At 51.1% G+C, this 19,773-nt stretch overlaps 1 protein-coding gene across 4 annotated transcripts in view; it reads left to right on the top strand.

Moving 5' to 3' along the window:
* The window catches only part of LOC133107727 (nuclear receptor corepressor 1-like), an 82,771-nt gene that overhangs the window by 35,425 nt on the left and 27,573 nt on the right, over positions 1-19,773 (top strand). Inside the window, exons 15-25 of one of the 4 annotated variants that reach the window (XM_061216854.1) lie at positions 1,639-1,760; positions 3,108-3,388; positions 4,089-4,208; positions 5,786-5,848; positions 9,404-9,540; positions 10,053-10,173; positions 10,762-11,104; positions 12,334-12,457; positions 14,271-14,469; positions 18,238-18,395; positions 19,280-19,400. In XM_061216854.1, the coding sequence (XP_061072838.1) occupies positions 1,639-1,760; positions 3,108-3,388; positions 4,089-4,208; positions 5,786-5,848; positions 9,404-9,540; positions 10,053-10,173; positions 10,762-11,104; positions 12,334-12,457; positions 14,271-14,469; positions 18,238-18,395; positions 19,280-19,400 (1,789 nt within the window). The remainder of the gene's footprint in view (positions 1-1,638; positions 1,761-3,107; positions 3,389-4,088; positions 4,209-5,785; positions 5,849-9,403; positions 9,541-10,052; positions 10,174-10,761; positions 11,105-12,333; positions 12,458-14,270; positions 14,470-18,237; positions 18,396-19,279; positions 19,401-19,773) is intronic. The other 3 variants (XM_061216857.1, XM_061216855.1, XM_061216856.1) reach the window with 3 other exon arrangements.

The following is a 19,773-nucleotide window of genomic DNA, read 5'->3' as shown; positions in this document are numbered from 1 at the left end:
ACAAAAGCACCAAAATTGAGCATTATTATGTCTAGGTTGGTTTCCAAAGAGTCAATTTAGACTCCAATAAGACGGGTAACCAAATTATATTAGGGTCCTATGAGGTGTAAAATATAATATATTGTATACGAATTTCTCCTGAAAGAAATATGCTGAAATTCTCCTGAAAAATGCGTGCTTGCCTCAAATTTCGAGCCCCCTGAAAGAAAATTGCTGTGTGGGCCCCCATTTCCCTTTTTTAATTAATATATTGATCGCAAATTTGTTTCCTGAAATAGTGCTGAAATAACACTAGTACCACCAGCAATTCTCCAGCAGCCAAGCAGCCTGTCCACACCCTGTGTATGTGATCTACAACTGACCCATTGACATCTGCATCAAGTGTCAAGGTAGTCTGCCCTATCAATGGCATACCTGGCATATAGGTGAAAACGCCACAGCAGTGTCAGTAAATGTAGGTCTATATGATGTACACATGCATTTATATCTTTCCATGCATTTATATGCTATTTATTCACATTTTTAATTTAAACACTCAGTTGAAATGAGAAAATGGGGCATTCTAACTTTCAGAACACTTTATATAATAAGTTATTATTATGGAATAAGCTAATATGCTATTTACTTTTCTTTCACTACTTTTTAGTCTTTAATGGTTTGCATGGTAGGGTACACAAATAAAATGGCTAGTTAATGTTAACAACTATGAATAACATCTAGATAGGTGGTCACAGTTTGCTGTGAAATACGTACTTGTGCCCCCCCCCACTACTATCAACAACATATCTAGATAAGTGGTTACTCCAACGCCCCTGCTTGCCTCCCTCTCCACCTCCATCACCCTCCCTCTCCACCTCCATCATCCTCCCTCTCCACCTCCCTCACCCTCCCTCTCCACCTCCATCACCCTCCCTCTCCACCTCCCTCTCCACCTCCATCACCCTCCCTCTCCACCTCCATCACCCTCCCTCTCCACCTCCATCACCCTCCCTCTCCACCTCCATCACCCTCCCTCTCCACCTCCGTCACCCTCCCTCTCCACCTCCGTCACCCTCCCTCTCCACCTCCATCACCCTCCCTCTCCACCTCCGTCACCCTCCCTCTCCACCTCTCTCTCACCCTCCCTCTCACCCTCCCTCTCCACCTCCATCACCCTCCCTCTCCACCTCCATCACCCTCCCTCTCCACCTCCATCACCTCCCTCTCCACCTCCCTCTCCACCTCCATCACCCTCCCTCTCCACCACCCTCCCTCTCTACCTCCATCACCCTCCCTCTCCACCTTCCTCTCCTCGCTCTCCTCTCTGGCAGCAGCAGCTGCTCTGGAAAAAAAGAAAGAAAGAGAAACTACAATAATTCCATCTTGTTTACTAATCTATTGATTGATAGGTCCATTGATGAGGTATTTGTCAAATACGCCACCCCCAGGTTTTCATCAAACACATCCCACAATTTGCCCCAGACCGTTGCCGTGGTGAGGATTCCGACAGTGTCCGCATGGGGAAACTTCGAAAGCCGTATGGCCTTTCCAATATTATTGCACAGGTTTTGTCTTCTCTGATGGAGTAAATAATGTTGAGCACTGCAGGGAACAGAAATCTCTTTTGCAAATGAATGGAAAATGAATCTGTGTTTTCAGCAACAGATCACACGTCCCGCACAAGAAGAAAAGTCAGAGGACAAGACGGAGGAGGAAAAAGGTGACAAAAAGGAAGAAGAAGAAAAGGAAGAGGAGGAGAAAGATGAGAAAGAGGAGTCAAAGTAAGTCTAAATTCCCTCCTGTAAGAGGAGTCAAAGTAAGTCTAAATTCCCTCCTGTGAGAGGAAACAGTCAAAATTCCCTCCTGTAAGAGGAATCAGTCAAAATTCCCTCCTGTAAGAGGAATCAGTCAAAATTCCCTCCTGTAAGAGGAATCAGTCAAAATCCCCTCCTGTAAGAGGAATCAGTCAAAATTCCCTCCTGTAAGAGGAAACAGTCAAAATTCCCTCCTGTAAGAGGAATCAGTCAAAATTCCCTCCTGTAAGAGGAATCAGTCTAAATTCCCTCCTGTAAGAGGAGTCAAAGTAAGTCTGAATTCCCTCCTGTAAGAGGAGTCAAAGTAAGCCTAAATTCCCTCCTGTAAGAGGAATCAAAGTTTGAATTTCTTCTCAAAAAAGTAATCAAGGAAGTCTAAATTCCTTCCCATTGCCCTCGACTCTTATAAGATGTTTCAGTCTTTCTGCTCTCTGTGAAGAATTCCTGCAGAATAATATTCTGTGCACACATGCTGACATGCACCATACACCATTTGAATTTCCCTCTTCTCCTTCTGTACCTTTTGTTAATTCCCTTGTGTATGAACGCTGCCCACACAGGTACTCTTTGGTCTACAGTAACTGTGCTCCGGGCTGCTCACTCTTATCTCTGCTATGAGACATTGAACCGGTGGTTCTTGGTGTTCTTTTGGCCGAAGATATGCCTGAGCATTTATTTCTCTCTCTCGCCAAGCCACGTGTCATGCTTGTGTTGCTCCAAGTCACCTGACAAGCCGCAATAACCCAGCAATGCTGGCGGCAGCAACCGTGCCCCTGAAATTAGATTTGGTAAACATTACATCATTGGAGAACGCCGCAGCTGTTGAGTCAGGCAGTGTCTTCATTATTGTCCTGCATTTCTTTTCCACGAGATCCTCCAGGATATGAGTTTAGGTAAAAGTACCTGCATTTCTGCGTGGAAAGCCTTTTGCTGTGGTACGTGTGATATTCAGTGGCTTCATAAAGTATTCAGACCCCTTCAAGAGGCCTCAAAGCTGTGAAGGCTGCCAAATGGGCTTCTACAAAGTACTGAGTTAAGGGTCTGAATACTTATATAAATGAGAGATTCTTTTGGGGTTTTTTCTTTTATGAATTTGCAAAAACTTCTACAAACATGTTTTCACTCTGTCATTATGGGTTATTCTTTGTCATTAGGGGTGATTGAGTGTAGATTGATGGGCGAAGTGGCAGTTTTATCCATTCAAAATGAAATCTACAACACAAAGTGGGCAAAGAGGGAAGGTCTGAGTACTGAAGCCACTGTAACGGTCAAGAGCAAAAACAAAGCCCCCCTTTAACATGTCTCTGGCCCCAGTGCAGGAGACGGGGAGCATCAGTGGGGGCCGGAGAGCGAGGTGAGACGGAGCCCCGGGCTGGGCGCTAACCTCGCTCTGCGTCCGTCCTGCAGGGACGTCGGCAAGGACAAGGACAAGGGCGACGGGGAGGACGAGGACGGCAAGGAGCCGGGCGCCACGCGGGGCCGCAAGACGGCCAACAGCCAGGGCCGCCGCAAGGGCCGCATCACCCGCTCCATGGCCAACGAGGCCGCGGCCACAGAGGACCCCTCCCCTCCGCCTCAACCTCCCCCTGAGCCTGGTGAGGACCCCCCCAAACCTCCCCCCAACCTTGAGCCTGGTAATGACCCCTCCCCTCCCCCCAACCTCCCTCTGAGCCTGGTGAGGACCCCACCCCTCCCCCCAACCTTGAGCCTAGTGACGACCCCTCCCCTCCCCCCAACCTCCCTCTGAGCCTGGTGAGGACCCCCCCCCCCCCAAACCTCCCCCCAACCTTGAGCCTGCTGACGACGCCCGCCCCCCCCCCCCCCCAACCTCCCTCTGAGCCTGGTGACGACCCCAACCTACCTCCCTCTGAGCCTGCTGATGACCCCTCCCCTCCCCCCCAACCTCCCTCTGAGCCTGGTGACGACCCCTCCCCTCCCTTCCAACCTCCATCTGAGCCTGGTGACGACCCCTCCCCCCCCCCCCCCCCCAACCTCCCCCAGAGCCTGGTGACGACCCCTCCCCTCCCCCCAACCCCCCTGAGCCTGGTGACGACCCCTCCCCCAAACCTCCCCCCAACCCCCCTGAGCCTGGTGACGACCCCCCCCCCCCCCCAACCTCCCCCAGAGCCTGGTGATGACCCCTCCCCTCCCCCATAGCCTGGTGCCATGACTTCAGACACAGTCCTTGCAAAATTCTGACTATTTGTTGAGTGCCTTCAAGTTCGTTGTTGCGTTTTGCCGAACCGTGTTGTGTTGTGTTGTGGATGACCCTTTTGCCTTTGTGCTGTCCGTCAGCCCTCCGGCCAGAGCCCGCCGCGACAGCAAGGCAGCCCGAGCAAGTTGCCAAGAGCGGGCGGGAACAGGCCAAGACCCCCACCCCTCCCATGGTAGTCATGGACGCACAGTCGCACAAAGGTACCGTCCTCTTGTCTTGTCTTTCACTTTGTGGCGGCGACTGTACCTTACAGCCTGAGATCCACGTTCTTACAATCGGCTACTGTCTCTTTGGTTGCCCTATCACTGATCAGTAGAAGGCTTGTGAAGAGCTGAATATGTAGAAGATGAAGGTAACACCGAAGCAATTATCACAATAACCGCTGGGGAAGCGATAGCCCCTTTTCCTTTTTGTGAAAGAGAACAAGGCTCTTCCTGTGCTTCACCCGCTGTTGCCCATGGCAACCCCGTGGTGTTTCAGGGTGAGGGCATTATGGGTAAAGGCATTGAAGTTTCGACAGGACCAACTAACCAGTGGGGTCAGGTTCTTAGTTCTGTGATATTACATCTTAGCCCATTGCATCTTGGAATGTGTGGGATGGTCACGTAACTCGAAATATTACTGGATCCCTGATAAGTGCCGGATTGTAAAGCTGAGGTGGAGGAGGGCATGAGTTCCTCCCCCCTCAGATATCCTGGCTTCTCTCGCTTTCTGAAAAATGATGTTTATTCATTTGGGGGCAGACCCCAGTGTGTGCTGGCCAGTGAGCCGTTTCTCAGTTTGGGTGTTTGGGTGAGGTGCACAATGTCATAGCTGTATAAACTGCCAAGCTGCCACATCTCAACTATTAGTAACAGAGCTTGAAGCACTCCACAATATGAAACAAATAATAAAACAACCCAATCCAGTTCATCTTCAAATTTCACCATTTAAATTGTGTTGTGCTTTTTCACCATTTAAAAGGTTACTGTGGTTTTACTGTTGTTTTTCAAAAAACACACTGTTGCTTATGGATTATTAAATGTATGATGTGTTGTGTATGCTAATACGTTTTTTTAAGTTAATTTAAAACTGTTGTGAATTTTCTTAGATGAAAATACATTGCATGGAAAATCCTACTTTTGTAAAAAACCGCATCCTTGCGAGAAGTTTTGGCCAAGAGCCAGTGGGGGGGTGCTCTGTATGGAGTGTCGATGTCTGTTTGTACCGACACGGACACTGCCGTGTCTTCTGAATGAAAGGCCACGCCGAAACCCTGTGGTTATTAAAGGTCTCATGATTAAAACGATGAAAGGTCTTATGATTCAAATGGGTTTGATCTGCTGTCTCTCGTCCTCAGCAAGCTCCCTCCTCGCTCAGTCTGGTGCTGTAATCTTCCGCCGCTTAAATTTGCTAAAATTCAAATCTTTTCCTCCGATGTTTGCTGACCGTTCCAGGGCTGTGCCTCCTCCGGTCGGCTGTTTGTCCGTCGCTTGTAAAATGTAAAGGGGCTTCAGTGCGGATGTCTTTTCGGTGCTTGTAGAAATGGGCTGGATAGAAGTTGGCGGCGGGTTGTGAACCCAGAGAGCGTTGAGCCTGAGCCGCTCCCGACAGCACCGACGGTAGACGCCGCGTTTAGTCCTGTTCCCAAATCTGAGCCCCTGTCAGCTGACTCCCCCCCCCGGCTGTGGCGGGCCGAGGGCCCCTCCCCGACCCTGGAGCGTAAAGAGATTAGGAGATTAGGAGATTAGGCGAGGCTCCTCTCTCTTGTCTGACGGGATTGTCCCTGTGCGTCCAGGGGCTCTGGAGGCTGGGGAGACGTCTCGCTGGACCGAGGATGAAATGGAAGTGGCCAAACAAGGTGGGCCGACTGCTGTTTTATTCTCTTCTGCTGTTCGTTCTCCTCCTCTCGGAGGTATACGCACGCGCACACACACACACACACACACACACACAGACGCCACACACTCAGAATCTGTCAAACTCGTGGTAAGAGGCATGGTAAGAATGCAGACTTCATGGAGAGGTTTGTTAGTTTCTGTAGTGCAGTATGAGCTGAGGCTACAGGAGGCTTTTCTTTGTTGAAACACCCTTTCTGGGTTTATTTGTACAGTGACGGTCATAGCAGGCCACTTTCAGTTTGCTCGAACGGGTTATTTCTCAGGTTAAGACTGCGTTTAGATTTGGGAACAACATACTTCATGGATTATGTGCTGGAGAGTTGTATCTTGCGAAGCAAGGCCTTTATTAGCCTTATTGAGATCTCCCTTGAATCGAGTAGGAATGCACAGACCTGACGCTGGGTTCTGTAATGGGCAGCGTAAACTGGCTCGACTGTGTCTTACACAAAATGCATCAAAATGTTATTAGATGTGCTGGAACAGCACTGCTGTGTAAGTAAACAGACAAAAACCTTTAACACTGCAGTTTACATGAAGATAATGATGGGAGGCTCAAGGCTGGGTTCTGAATTTCAGCTTGACCTGGATCCTGTCTTATTGAAGTGGATCTTTTTTTAATGTAAAATGTGTATATTGATGAGGAAGGTGCGATCTAGATTTGGCTCACTGAGTAAAACTGACCATAGCATAGAGGACCAGGCATAGACCATGCACAGATAGACTTGAGGTAATTGAGTGACTGATTGATCGAGTGATTGATTTTATTTGACATTTTAAAATATACATGCGGTAAGGTTGGTGGTCCTTCAGCTCAGCCGTACACACAACTCGGGCACGATAACATGATGAGGATTCATTTCCTTCGTGGTCCTCGATGTACTAGACAGTGATCAGTTACACAGAAATGTGAGTGCGTGCCTGTGCCTGTGCCTGTGCCTGTGCCTGTGCCTGTCCCTGTCCCTGTCCCTGTCCCTGCCCCTGCCCCTGCCCTTGCCCCTGTCTCTGTGCCTGCCCCTGCCCCTGTGCCTGTCCCTGTCTCTGCCCCTGCCCATGCCCCTGTCCCAGGCCCTGCCCCTGTGCCTGTCCCTGTCTCTCTCCCTGTCTCTCCCCCTGTCTCTCCCCCTGTCTCTCTCCCTGTCTCTCTCCCTGTCCCTGTCCCTGTCTCTGTGCCTGTCCCTGTCTCTGTGCCTGTCCCTGTCCCTGTCTCTGTCCCTGTCTCTGTGCCTGTCTCTGTGCCTGTCTCTGTACCTGTCTCTGTACCTGCCCCTGCCCCTGCCCCTGTCCCTGTCTCTGTCTCTGTCCCTGTCCCTGTCTCTGTCTCTGTCCCTGTCCCTGTCCCTGTCCCTGTCTCTGTCCCTGTCCCTGTCCCTGTCCCTGTCCCTGTCCCTGTCCCTGTCCCTGTCCCTGTCCCTGTCTCTGTCTCTGTCTCTGTCCCTGTGCCTGTCTCTGTCCCTGTCTCTGTCCCTGTCTCTGTACCTGTCTCTGTCTCTGTCTCTGTCTCTGTCTCTGTCTCTGTGCCTGTGCCTGTCTCTGTGCCTGTGGCTTTGCTCCGTTTCTAACTTGTCTTTCCTGCCCAGGAGAGAAACCGGTATGGATGATGAAACCACGAGTAAAAACGATCCATTATTATTCCAGCTAAATGATGGCATGAGCAGCTAAAATTGCGTGTCTGAATTAGCCATCTCAAGGCTAGCGAGCTAAACATTGTCAGTTTTTGTATCCCGGGCCTCTGCTGTGTGACGGTGTGGTCGGTGCACTACGTTTCTTTCAATTTTGTCAGAATAATATTCATCAGGACAGGACGTGGACAGGGAGGTAGAAAGGGGTGGAGAGTAAAACGGCTAATACAGCTCGACTAGCCCAGTTTCAGTGGCAGCTGGTGGGCTGAAAATAGACAGGGTGGACAACTTTCCATTAAACCAGGCGGGCACGACAAGGGCAGATCCGTTTCAGGATTTTGTCCCAACTTCTGCTCTTAATTATTTAATTAGCGAAATAATGTCTTGACCAGACATTTGTATATGCACCAGTTACAGCCGCAACATGCAGGTATGTTCTAAAGATTTCACTGTGCTCAAGAACACCAGTAAACCAGTGTAGTTTACTGTAAAGAGGTGTCAAAAAAAATAACACCCCTACTTTCAATGGATCATTAGTCTCGACCTGTTGCTATTCAGTTTCCTTGATTAACAATTAGCGATCTGAATAATCAATTTGCAAGTAAACACACAGCTTCTTCACACAATGCGACGCAGATTAAATGAGACATTCTATTTAGGAAAAACAAAAATCTAAATGCACAGTTGAGTATGGTGAGTATGCAGTGAAACATATACGCCATTCATTTGACCTTTTATTAATGTTATTTCTTCCATAATTTCTATGTCTAATGTTTATTTACTGTTCGTTCCCTGAATGAAGGTAAATCTATTGAAGGTTGATGTGGCTGTGTAGTCGGTGTAACTGTGTAGGTGGTCTATGGTGAACTACAGTTTGTGCAGACGGTAGGATATTGCACGCACGGGGGGGGTGGCATTTTTTTACATGGCCTCTGCCCCTACAGCAGCCTGTACTGTACACGGCCCTGCCTTGAACTGTTGCATGTCTGCTCTTAATCACGTTGGCTCTGCACAGTCTTCGTAAATCAACATCCCACCGAATAGGGGCTAAGCGACTGCGTGGCAAGCTCCTTTAGCCCCAGTGATTTGCCCGTAACCTTTAACGATCCCGACGCCTCTTTTTCTCAAACACGTTTTTCAGGTTGATTAACCCTTTGGAAGAGTAGCTGAGGTTTTTTTTTGGGTTTTTTTCCAATGTTGTTTCAAAGTTCTAAGTCAGCGTTCTAGAACTCGTGATTGTTGCATCAGCATTGGAACGTTCATCTAAGAACATTCTACTCACATATTTGTGCCATTATGCTGAAGCCTTAAAGGGTTAATCCAGCACTTGAACCCCAATGCCCAGCGGAGCGAGAGACCGCATAGCTGGACTTGTAAGGGATCCCCCCTTCCTGCTGCAGGATTGGGCTCCCAGGGGGATGGGCGCGCCTGAGCCACACTCTGGTGTCTCGTGCCTTGTTAGATCGGTGCGGGTGAAGTATGCCCTGCAGACAGCGGGTCAGGGCGGCGAGGTTGCAGGCTCCCCGGGGCTCCCTGGGGGTCGCGGGGCAGAGGTCACACGGCAGGTCGGGTGAGATTACGTACGGGGGGGGGGGGGGTTGGAGGATCAGGTTATGGGCCCTAACACCGGCAGTGACAGATGGGGGTGGAGGTGAAAAGGCTTTGCCAGCACGCCTTCGAAATAAAGATTAGGATTCCCCCCATTAGGAGCTCCCAGGGCGGAGGCGGAGCTGGTTCAGTTCCTCATGCAGTGTTCGGTGCAGTATTGAAGGAGTTGGGGTTGCTGGAAGGTGCCATCTAAGCCCTGCTGGGCTTGGTTTTGGCCCTCCTGCGGAGCGCTGGCAGGCTGACCCCAGGGCTCCCTGACCCCCCTGTGTGACCTCTCTGCGCTAACAGGGCTAGCGGAACACGGGCGCAACTGGACGGCCATCGCCAAGATGGTGGGCACCAAGAGCGAGGCGCAGTGCAAGAACTTCTACTTCAACTACAAGAGACGCCACAACCTGGACAACCTGCTGCAGCAGTACAAACAGGTGCTGCCCACAAGACCCCAAACCCAGCCTGCTGGCTCACTGCAGCCCTTCACTGTCTTTAATTTAGTCTGTATTCATTATTATTATTACTATTATTATTATTAGTAGTAGAAGTATTAGTATTTTTATTATTTCATTATTATTATTATTGTTATTATATATATATTATATGTTTTTTATAACCTGGAGGGCGAGCAGCTTAGAGTCTCCTGGCCTGGTTGAGTTATAGAGCTTATGCAGCTTCTATATCAAATGCATCGTGTAAAAATACAACTGTGATACGCCCAACTGTCCCCATTCATATTCATCACAGCAGGCACTCTGAAATTCATCACGTATTTGTGTGTGTGTGTGTGTGTGTGTGTGTGTGTGTCTCTGTGTATGTCTGTGTGTGTGTGTGTGTGTGTCTCTGTATGTGTGTGTGTGTCTGTGTGTGTGTGTGTGTGCGTGTGTCTCTGTGTATGTGTGCGTGCGTGCGTGCGTGTGTGTGTGTGTGCGCTCCTTCTCTTCAGGATGCTCGGCGGGGGAGTGGTGATGGGGATGTGAGTCAGGGTGAGGGCGGGGCCTCTGCTGCTGCCGGCGACGATGAGAATGAGGGCTCCAATGAGGATGACAACCCAGGAGACAGCGAAGGTCAGCGCAGAGGACAATTACCGTCAGACAGATCTCACACAGAGGACACGTGTATACACACACCACATACAGTACGCACACGCACACACACACACTACTATACACACAAATGCACGACACATATAGTATGCACAAACACACACACATACGACTATACACACACACAACACGTACAGTATGTACAAGCTCACACCCACACACACATACTACTATACCCACACACACACACACACACACACACACACAGCACATACAGTACGCACAAGCACACACACTCAAGACATGTATAGTATGCACAGGCACACACACGCACACACACACACACAGTAAACACTACCCTAATGATCCACACATATGCACAGATAAATGGTGTACTCACAACACAACAAAATACACACTTGCTCCAGGACAATGTATACTGTGGGTTTGCTGTCCTACAGATATCTTTATGTTCATGTGAATTACTGGATGGAGGTGTTTTTACTTGATACTTTGAGATAAATTGTGGAGAGATGCCGTTGTTCTGTAGCAGATGCGTTTGGCACCCTGCCTAACTGTGCGTCTCCCCTGTGCCCCTCCCTTTCTGAGGTGCAGAGAACAGCTCGGACACGGAGAGCGCCCCCTCTCCATCCCGGCCCGAGTCTGCCAGGGGCCTCGACCGGCAGGAGGCCGGCGCCCGGGGCCCCCTCGGAGGGGAGGCCCCACCGGGGAGGGGCCGCAGTCCCGGGAGCGAGGGCCCCGGCGTGAAGGAGGAGGGTAACCCCGAAACACGGCTCCTCCTGCCGGACCAGACGGACCGGGAGCGCCCCCGCGGCGCGGAGTCCGGGTCCGGGGCCCGTTCGGGCCCCCAGGGCGACGGCCCCTCAGAGCACGACTCCAGCGCCACCTGCAGCGCCGACGAGGACATGGACATGGAGCCGGAGCGGCTGAGGTGAGCGGCAATACCCCCACCCCCTATTGAGACCCCCTATCCAAACCCCCCACTAACACTAACTCTAACCCCCTATCCAGACCCCCCACTTACCCTAACTCTAACTCCCTATCCAGACCCCCCACTTACCCTAACTCTAACCCCCTATCCAAACCCCCCACTAACCCTAACTCTAACCCCCTATCCAAACCCCCCACTAACCCTAACTCTAACCCCCTATCCAAACCCCCCACTTACCCTAACTCTAACCCCCATCCAAACCCCCCACTAAACCTAACCAGGGTTGGAGACCACTGGCCTGGTCTAAAATGGGCACTTTATACTCTAGGCCAGGGGTGGGCAGTTCCGGTCCTGGAGGCCCGGAGTGTACGCAGGTTTTTGTTTCCACCAGTTGCTCTGGCTATCATGCTAATTGGCTGAAAACACTAACGCTAGAGATTCGATCCATACATAGGGTCACAATAACTGCCTTCGATGTCACTCATGCATTCATCAAGAAATGTAGCGGGAATGTCAGGGCCGATGAAGTAATTACGGGCGGCAGTTGGCATGGAAACCATATGGCTCTCGTAGCCCTCCTGTGCTATAGGCTGACGCCCCCGGCCCCACAGCCTGGGTTCTTCTGAAAGCCCTGGTGCCTCACAACTGTTGTGATGGGGGAGGGTACTGAGAACTGGCCCTTCACCTGGATGGAAAACTGCCCTACAGCTTTCATTTTTTGTTAATTTCCAAACTATTTGTTTGGCCTGGAATGCCAGAGCTCTGGAGGTCTTCTCATGAACGTTCTCATTCATCGCGGGAGCGAGTGAGAAAGAACAACGAATGCAGTACAGTACACAGAATACCAAAAAAGGGCTGAGGTGAATTAAAGGGTATTTGAAGTTTATTGAAAGATTTGGGGCGAGTTGGTGTCCCCTCGTGAGCCGAAGCTCTGTCCCCTCCCTGGGCCCTGCTGGGGCGAGGCTGTGCCCGGCTGGTGGAGTGTGGTAAAGGGCACGATGAGGGCAAAGGCTGAGTGACAACGCAGAGAGGGGCAACAGTGCCAGGGGTCGTGGGTGCATTAGATGGTGGACGACATTACCAAATGGCCCTCTTTCTTTCTCACTCTCTCTTTTTCTCTCTCCCTCTCCCTCTCTCCCCCTGTCACCGCCCATCCCTCCTGCTCCCTGCTCCCTGGATGTCCCCGTGCTGGTGGCAGTAACAGTGTCTGTGTTTGTGTGCTTTTCCAGCCTGTTCCCCGGGGAGAAGAGGTCCCTGCAGAGTCCTCCCGGCTCAGTGCTGGTGTCTGCAGGAAAGCAGGGCCACCTGAGCACCCAACACCTGCAGCAGCATGCTGCCACCATCCCTCCCATGGTGAGTGCCCTTACCACGCCCCTAAACACCCAAACACTGCCCTTACCACACCCCTAAACACCCCATAAACACCCCAAACACTGCCCTTACCACACCCCATAAACACCCCAAACACTGTGCCCTTACCACACCCCATAAACACCCCAAACACTGCCCTTACCACACCCCCTAAACACCCAAACACTGCCCTTACCACACCCCTAAACACCCCAAACACTGCCCTTACTACACCCCATAAACACCCCATAAACATCCCAAACACTGCCCTTACCACACCCCATAAACACCCCAAACACTGTGCCCTTACCACACCCCATAAACACCCCAAACACTGCCCTTACCACACCCCATAAACACCCCAAACACTGTGCCCTTACCACACCGCATAAGCACCCCAAACACTGCCCTTACCACACCCCATAAAGACCCCAAACACTGTGCCCTTACCACACCCCATAAACACCCCAAACACTGCCCTTACCACACCCCATAAACACCCCAAACACTGCCCTTACCACACCCCATAAACACCCCAAACACTGCCCTTACCACACCCCATAAGCACCCCAAACACTGCCCTTACCACACCCCATAAGCACCCCAAACACTGCCCTTACCACACCCCATAAACACCCCAAACACTGCCCTTACCACACCCCATAAACACCCCAAACACTGTGCCCTTACCACACCCCATAAGCACCCCAAACACTGCCCTTACCACACCCCATAAGCACCCCAAACACTGCCCTTACCACACCCCACAAGCACCCCAAACACTGCCCTTACCACACCCCATAAACACCCCAAACACTGCCCTTACCGCACCCCATAAACACCCCAAACACTGCCCTTACTACACCCCATAAACACCCCATAAACACCCGAAACACTGCCCTTACCACACCCCATAAGCACCCCAAACACTGCCCTTACCACACCCCATAAACACCCCAAACACTGCCCTTACCACACCCCATAAACACCCCAAACACTGCCCTTACCACACCCCATAAACACCCCAAACACTGCCCTTACCACACCCCATAAGCACCCCAAACACTGCCCTTACCACACCCCATAAACACCCCAAACACTGCCCTTACCACACCCCATAAACACCCCAAACACTGTGCCCTTACCACACCCCATAAGCACCCCAAACACTGCCCTTACCACACCCCATAAGCACCCCAAACACTGCCCTTACCACACCCCACAAGCACCCCAAACACTGCCCTTACCACACCCCATAAACACCCCAAACACTGCCCTTACCGCACCCCATAAACACCCCAAACACTGCCCTTACTACACCCCATAAACACCCCATAAACACCCGAAACACTGCCCTTACCACACCCCATAAGCACCCCAAACACTGCCCTTACCACACCCCATAAACACCCCAAACACTGCCCTTACCACACCCCATAAGCACCCCAAACACTGCCCTTACCGCACTCCATAAACACCCCAAACACTGCCCTTACCACAACCCATAAACACCCCAAACACTGTGCCCTTTCCACACCCCATAAACACCCCAAACACTGCCCTTACCACACCCCATAAGCACCCCAAACACTGCCCTTACCACACCCCATAAACACCCCAAACACTGCCCTTACCCACACCCCATAAACACCCCAAACACTGTGCCCTTACCACACCCCATAAGCACCCCAAACACTGCCCTTACCACACCCCATAAGCACCCCAAACACTGCCCTTATAAACACCCCAGTGTGGGAGATTGCTGCTGGTTTGGGAGCAGATTTGGGGTGGTAGCGCCGCTGTCTCTCCCCCCCAGGCGTCCGTGCCCTTCGCCCCGTCCGGCGTGCCCCTCGGGCCCATCAGCGGCTACGCCATGTTCCAGCACCAGATCACGGCCGCGCACGAGTCCGCCCACCAGGACGAGCGCTGGCGCCAGGACCCGGGGGAGCCCGAGAGGTGGCCGCCCCACTGCTCCCGGATCTCCTCCAGGAGCCCCACCGTCCTGGACCGGGAGGGTAAGCCTGCCCCCTCACCCAATGCAGAATAACCCAGACTGAGCCACACCACACTCTCAAAGCCAACCGAGCGGGCATTTCCCTCCTTTTTAAGAAGCTTGGAGGTTGTTTTTTTTTTTCGTTTTGTTTTTTGGTTTTTTTGGGGGGGTTTTTTATATACTATATTAAGTACTATATTAAGACAAGAGTCTTTTCATTTGTAGTGAATGCCTCGGAGGCCGTGGGGTTATCTCCTTAAATGAACGGCGACTTTGCGGCGGCTTTCGACTGTAATTCATAATTAACATGTCTCCCGCAGGGAGAGCACAGTGCCTTTTTGTAGACTCGTGATTCCTGCTAGTTGGTTTGCAGCCTTTCATGATTCTTTCTGACACGTGTAAGTATATATTCTTGGCCGGCTGCTTTCGCGAGCCACATTGGGGACGGCGTTGAAGATGCCTGCTCACATGCGCTGCGTTCAGACTGCGTGCTGTGGGCCTGGCCAGCGTACGCAGTCTGCACATTATCTCTGTTGTTATTGGCTGAGAGAAGGGAAGCTGCTGAACCGGTTGGATGTTCCAGAAAGGAGGCAGGCAAATAATCAGAAGTCTAAAGGCTTTTGGTTACTCTTCTCATACTCTGGCTCAGGAGGCCTCAGACTGAAAAGAATCCGGAAAGTTCACGAAAATCCGCGTCTGCCTGCACACAGGATGCAGCAAGCAGTTGTCCAATCCGCGTCTTTTATTAAAGTCTCGCCCGTGTCTGCTTTAGTGCTGAAGAGAAATCATGCTTTCGGACTCGGGGAACGACCCGGATCAGAGCGGTCCTGGAGTTGAGTGTCAGCTCGAGGCGGCAGCGAGGCGTTACGAGCGTCCGGAGCTATTTTGGTGAGGAGTTATTAATGTGCGGCCCGAGGCACAGAGGCTTCCTTGTGTGTCGGGGACATTGTGTGCTCGGAAGAGGAATGCGGTAATGGAAGGGGGACCTTTTCGGGAATCCGCGAGGACGCGTGCGTCTGCGATGCTCGTTACCCTCAGAGAAGGTGGCCGCCTCCTCCTCCTCCTCCTCCTCCTCCTCGGCTGCGAACGCCACGGAAGGTTCCGGTCGCCTGCCTTTACGAGTCCTGAGTGTGGATTGGGAACTTTAGTTTTTCCCCAGCAGGCTCCCGAGTTTACATGCACGTCGCTATTCCGATCTTATTCGGAAAACTCAAGCATTCCGGTTACGATACAGCCTCTGTGAACACGTTATTCTGAATAACCCGGTGAGGCCCTTATTCTGAATATACTGTATGGAATGCAAATGAGATGGGTTGCACATAATAATCCGCAAATGAATAGCGTGTAAACGCCTCACTCCCTTTACGACTCTTAAACATGCAGTCATTCCAGGCCCTGGACTCACATAGTTTGTTTTGGATTCAAATACTTTTCTGCTTTTGAGTAACCTTGCCTGAGGTATTGGAACAAATCAAATGATCCCAAAATGTTTTCGCCATCTTCCTTGCTCCTCGCTCCGCCCATCAGGGGAGGCAACAAAGGAAACGGGAAACAGGAAAAGGGGTAAAAAATGAAAATTAAAAAGACAGAAATTTTTCGTTAACGCAAACGGAATGTCCTTGCTCCTGCAAACATAAGTTCAAAGCCACATCAATTCCAGACCTGGCAGATCTGTGACAGGTGGGGAGAGGTGGATCCGCAGGTCGATCATTTATATATCACGCGTTCTGAAAAAATACTTCTGCAGCCTTCGGGAGAAAAGACTTTGGGAGCCTCCTAACCTCTAGCTCTTGGAAGGAACATTTAACAAGTTTCCCTGAAGATTGTTCGCCTCCATCAATCTCTGGATCAAATGAAGAAGAAGAAGAAGAAGAGTCCGGCCATCCATCTGCTCCTCCCTGCGGGCTCAAATGCACCAGGCAAGAGCAATAGAGCGCAGAAAAGTATTTGAATCCAAATGAAATACTATTTGAATCCAGGTCTGACTCATTCGCTAGGTGGGTGGGTGTTGAAGTCAGCCAGCTAGTTTATTGTCACAGCAAGCACCAAGCCCTCACTTCTGGACCAATGAGAAGACAGGAGTCCTAATTTCTTTTTTAAAAGAATGAAATGTTGTGCAATACATGAACGGCAGACAGCATGGAAATAGCATTCGGCTTAAGACTGTAGTTCAGTCGAACAACAGAACAAATTAAACACAGCAAAAGACCTGAAAGCAATGTGTTTTTAAGTATGTATTTAAGTCATCCAAGTTTTAATTGCAATTATTGATTACAAGTCTTAGATATGGGATGGTAGAGGGGAAATCTAGTCATAGATAGGATGGAAGATTGTAAATCTGGTTATAAATCTGCATGTAGTGGAATCACTACCCCTTGGCCAGTTCATTATTACTGATGATGGCACATTGGCTTCTGTCTGACCCAAGGCTGTGGGATATTGGTAGCTTTCGGTAATTAATTAGCTACAGAGCAGAACGCCACTAGAATTTACCTCTCTGTAACATTTAGCCCAATTAAGTATTTTATTTAGGATGCACTTTGCCTGCCAGATTCTATGAATCAAGTGTGAACATTAACAAAGCAAAACTGCAGTCTGCCTTTAGGGTGAGCCCTATTGTTTCTGTATTTTGGAGTCTGCAGCTCTTTGAAATCCCACTGGAGACTAGCATTCTGTGGTTTTGTTTGTTTAAATGAATCCGAGAGAATGGAATTAGTTTATTTTTCTTTTCTGCTCCCCTCTCAAAGAGAATCATGCTTCGGAGTATTAAAAAGTCGCTGGAGGTATTTGCGTAACCCTCAGATGAACCGAGGTTGTTTTGTCTCGCGCGGGAGTGCGTCAGAGCAAAACATCACGGACTGTTTGTCAACACGAAAGAGCATGAACCCACAGTTTAATGAGCACATGGGCACACGCTGTCTCATTTTCAGCTGCTGGAGACCATGTCGCAAGCTTTGCAGTTTATTAGAATACGGTGTTACCAGCAGCCTGTTACGTGTAGGAGCTCCAGTTACGTCCTCTCCATTTATGTGGGTTTTCATGAAAAACTATTATATTATTGTATTATTTTTAATTTTTTTATCATAATGTTGGTTTCCTTTTATTTTTACCCTATTTCCTCATCGTCTCCCTGTAGGAAGATAAGCCGCGCTCTCTCCCTGAATATTCGGCCGTTAATCCCACTCTGTGTGTGTGTGTGTCCCCCTGTGTCTCCCTGCCCGGCGCTAAGTCGCCGCGCCTCGCCTCGCCGCGGGGGCGTTAAATTCGGGGGCCCGTCCGGGCCCTCTGCTGCGAGTGCATCCGCAGGTCAGCCGAGGCACCGCCGTGCCGCCTGACCGCCCCCCTGCTCCTCTCTCACGCCGCCACAGCCCTGCCGGCGGAAGCTCTCCTCTGTCTGAGTGTCGCAGGGGTGAGGCCGGGCGCCCGGACGCCCACTTCCTCAGTGGGCTTCTGCCAGGCTGCGCCCCGGCCTGCTTAGCGCCGCGGCGGGAAGCTAGCGCCGTGCGCTACGGCAACCGCAACCGCGGCGCGCCGATGTTCTTTGCTGTGAATGACGGCTAAAATTCCTGACCGTGGAAAATGCTCCCTTCCCGTGGTGTTTACGTCGAGTAACTTCACACGTTTAGTCCTTTGTAGTGGCCTTTTTATTCCTTTTCTTTTTTACCTGCTTTTTTGGATTTACCCTTTTCTGCTGGCAACCCCTTTTATTCCCCCACCTCCTGGTGTTCCCTGAGCTGGCTGAATGATGAAGGATAGGACATGACGGTCTGTTCCGTGTCCCCCCCCTCAGGCACGAACCAGGGGGCCCCGAACCTCCAGGACTCGCCCCGCGGCCCGTTCCCCCGGCACGGCCCGCGCCCCCCCAACATTCCGTCTCCGCCCCCGCTCATCCCGTCTGCCAAGCCCCCCGACAAGCCGGCCTTCATCCAGGGGGGCTCCATCTCGCAGGTGAGGCGTGAGCGAGGCGTTTTCGGGAGGGGGGTAATGTTTCTGCTGCATTCTCTATGGCAAGGATGGGATGATAATCAATATGACCTTGTATCTTGATTTAAAAACTAGATTATTTTGTACTGTTTGATTTCAGTATCTATCAAGAGAATGATATTATTATCTCGAAAACCAGCATACACTGGAGTGCCCCATATGCAGTATCATTGGTTCTCAAACTCGGTCCCAGGGCCCCACTGTATGCTGGTTTTTCATTCCAGCCACAATTGCAATCCCTGGACTTTTAACAAGCTGTAAATTTCCTTGCTGTTGAATGGGAATTTTATTCTTAATTATTTCTGACATAACGTGGCTTGAGAGGGTAAATAATTCATCAAAACCCTCAAAAGCACATTATTAAGAAATAAAATGAACAGCTTGTTAAGGTTCTGAAATGGAACGAAAACCAGCATACGCAGGGGGGGACCTGTGTACCTGTGTGAAAACCAGCATACACAGGGGGGGGACCTGTGTGAAAACCAGCATACACAGGGGGGGGACCTGTGTACCTGTGTGAAAACCAGCATACACAGGGGGGGAACTGTGTTCCTGTGTGAAAACCAGCATACACAGGGGGGCCCCGGGACTGAGTTTGGGAACCACTGATGTACGTCCTGAAATGTTGGCCGAGGTAATCGGTGAAATTGTAGCCTCGGCGTTCCTGCTCGGCGTGCCTGCTCGGGGTGCGCGCTCGACGGTGTGTACCTGACTGTTCCTTCACCCCAGTGACACTTTGTTCCCGCTGTCCCACCGCTGGCCGAGTGTTCCGTGGCAGAGCTTTTGGAGTCTCACCACAACCTTTCCCTTGTTTCCCCCCCCCCACCCCCGTGTTTTCGACATTCCAGGGAACTCCTGGCACGTACCTGCCATCCCACGGCCAAGCCGCGTACGGTCAGGAGGCGGCGAAGAGCGTGGCTGGGTCCATATCGCTGGGGTTGCCAAGGCTACCGGATCCCGCCACGGCAGGTAGGGAGAGGCGGGGGTGGGGAGGGGAGGGGGGGGCTGGACGCTCTAGCACGCTCTGTTCCAGCCGCGGCTTCGCTGTCTGGAGCCGGATTAAGTGACACCTCGCCGCTCAGACACTGATTTATTGCTGTGGAATCGCAGTGTCATTAGTCGTGATCACTGTGGTGGTGTGGAGCCTGGGTTACACGGCGAGATCGCTGTGCTAACGGCTGTTGTTTTAGAGGTGGTGTGGATGTTACACGGTGAGACCACTGTGCTAACGGCTGTAGTTTTAAAGACAAGCGGAAACGGAAGCGATGCGATGTGTACACGGGTGAAACCGATCTTTCAGGGGGAGGTTTTTGAAGAGCGGGGAGTGGATTTCACTGACGTC

Source organism: Conger conger, chromosome 13 (assembly GCF_963514075.1).
Source record: "Conger conger chromosome 13, fConCon1.1, whole genome shotgun sequence".
NCBI lineage: Eukaryota > Metazoa > Chordata > Actinopteri > Anguilliformes > Congridae > Conger > Conger conger.
The sequence above is the reverse complement of the archived record's forward strand: the minus strand, read 5'-3'. Positions and strand labels throughout refer to the sequence as shown.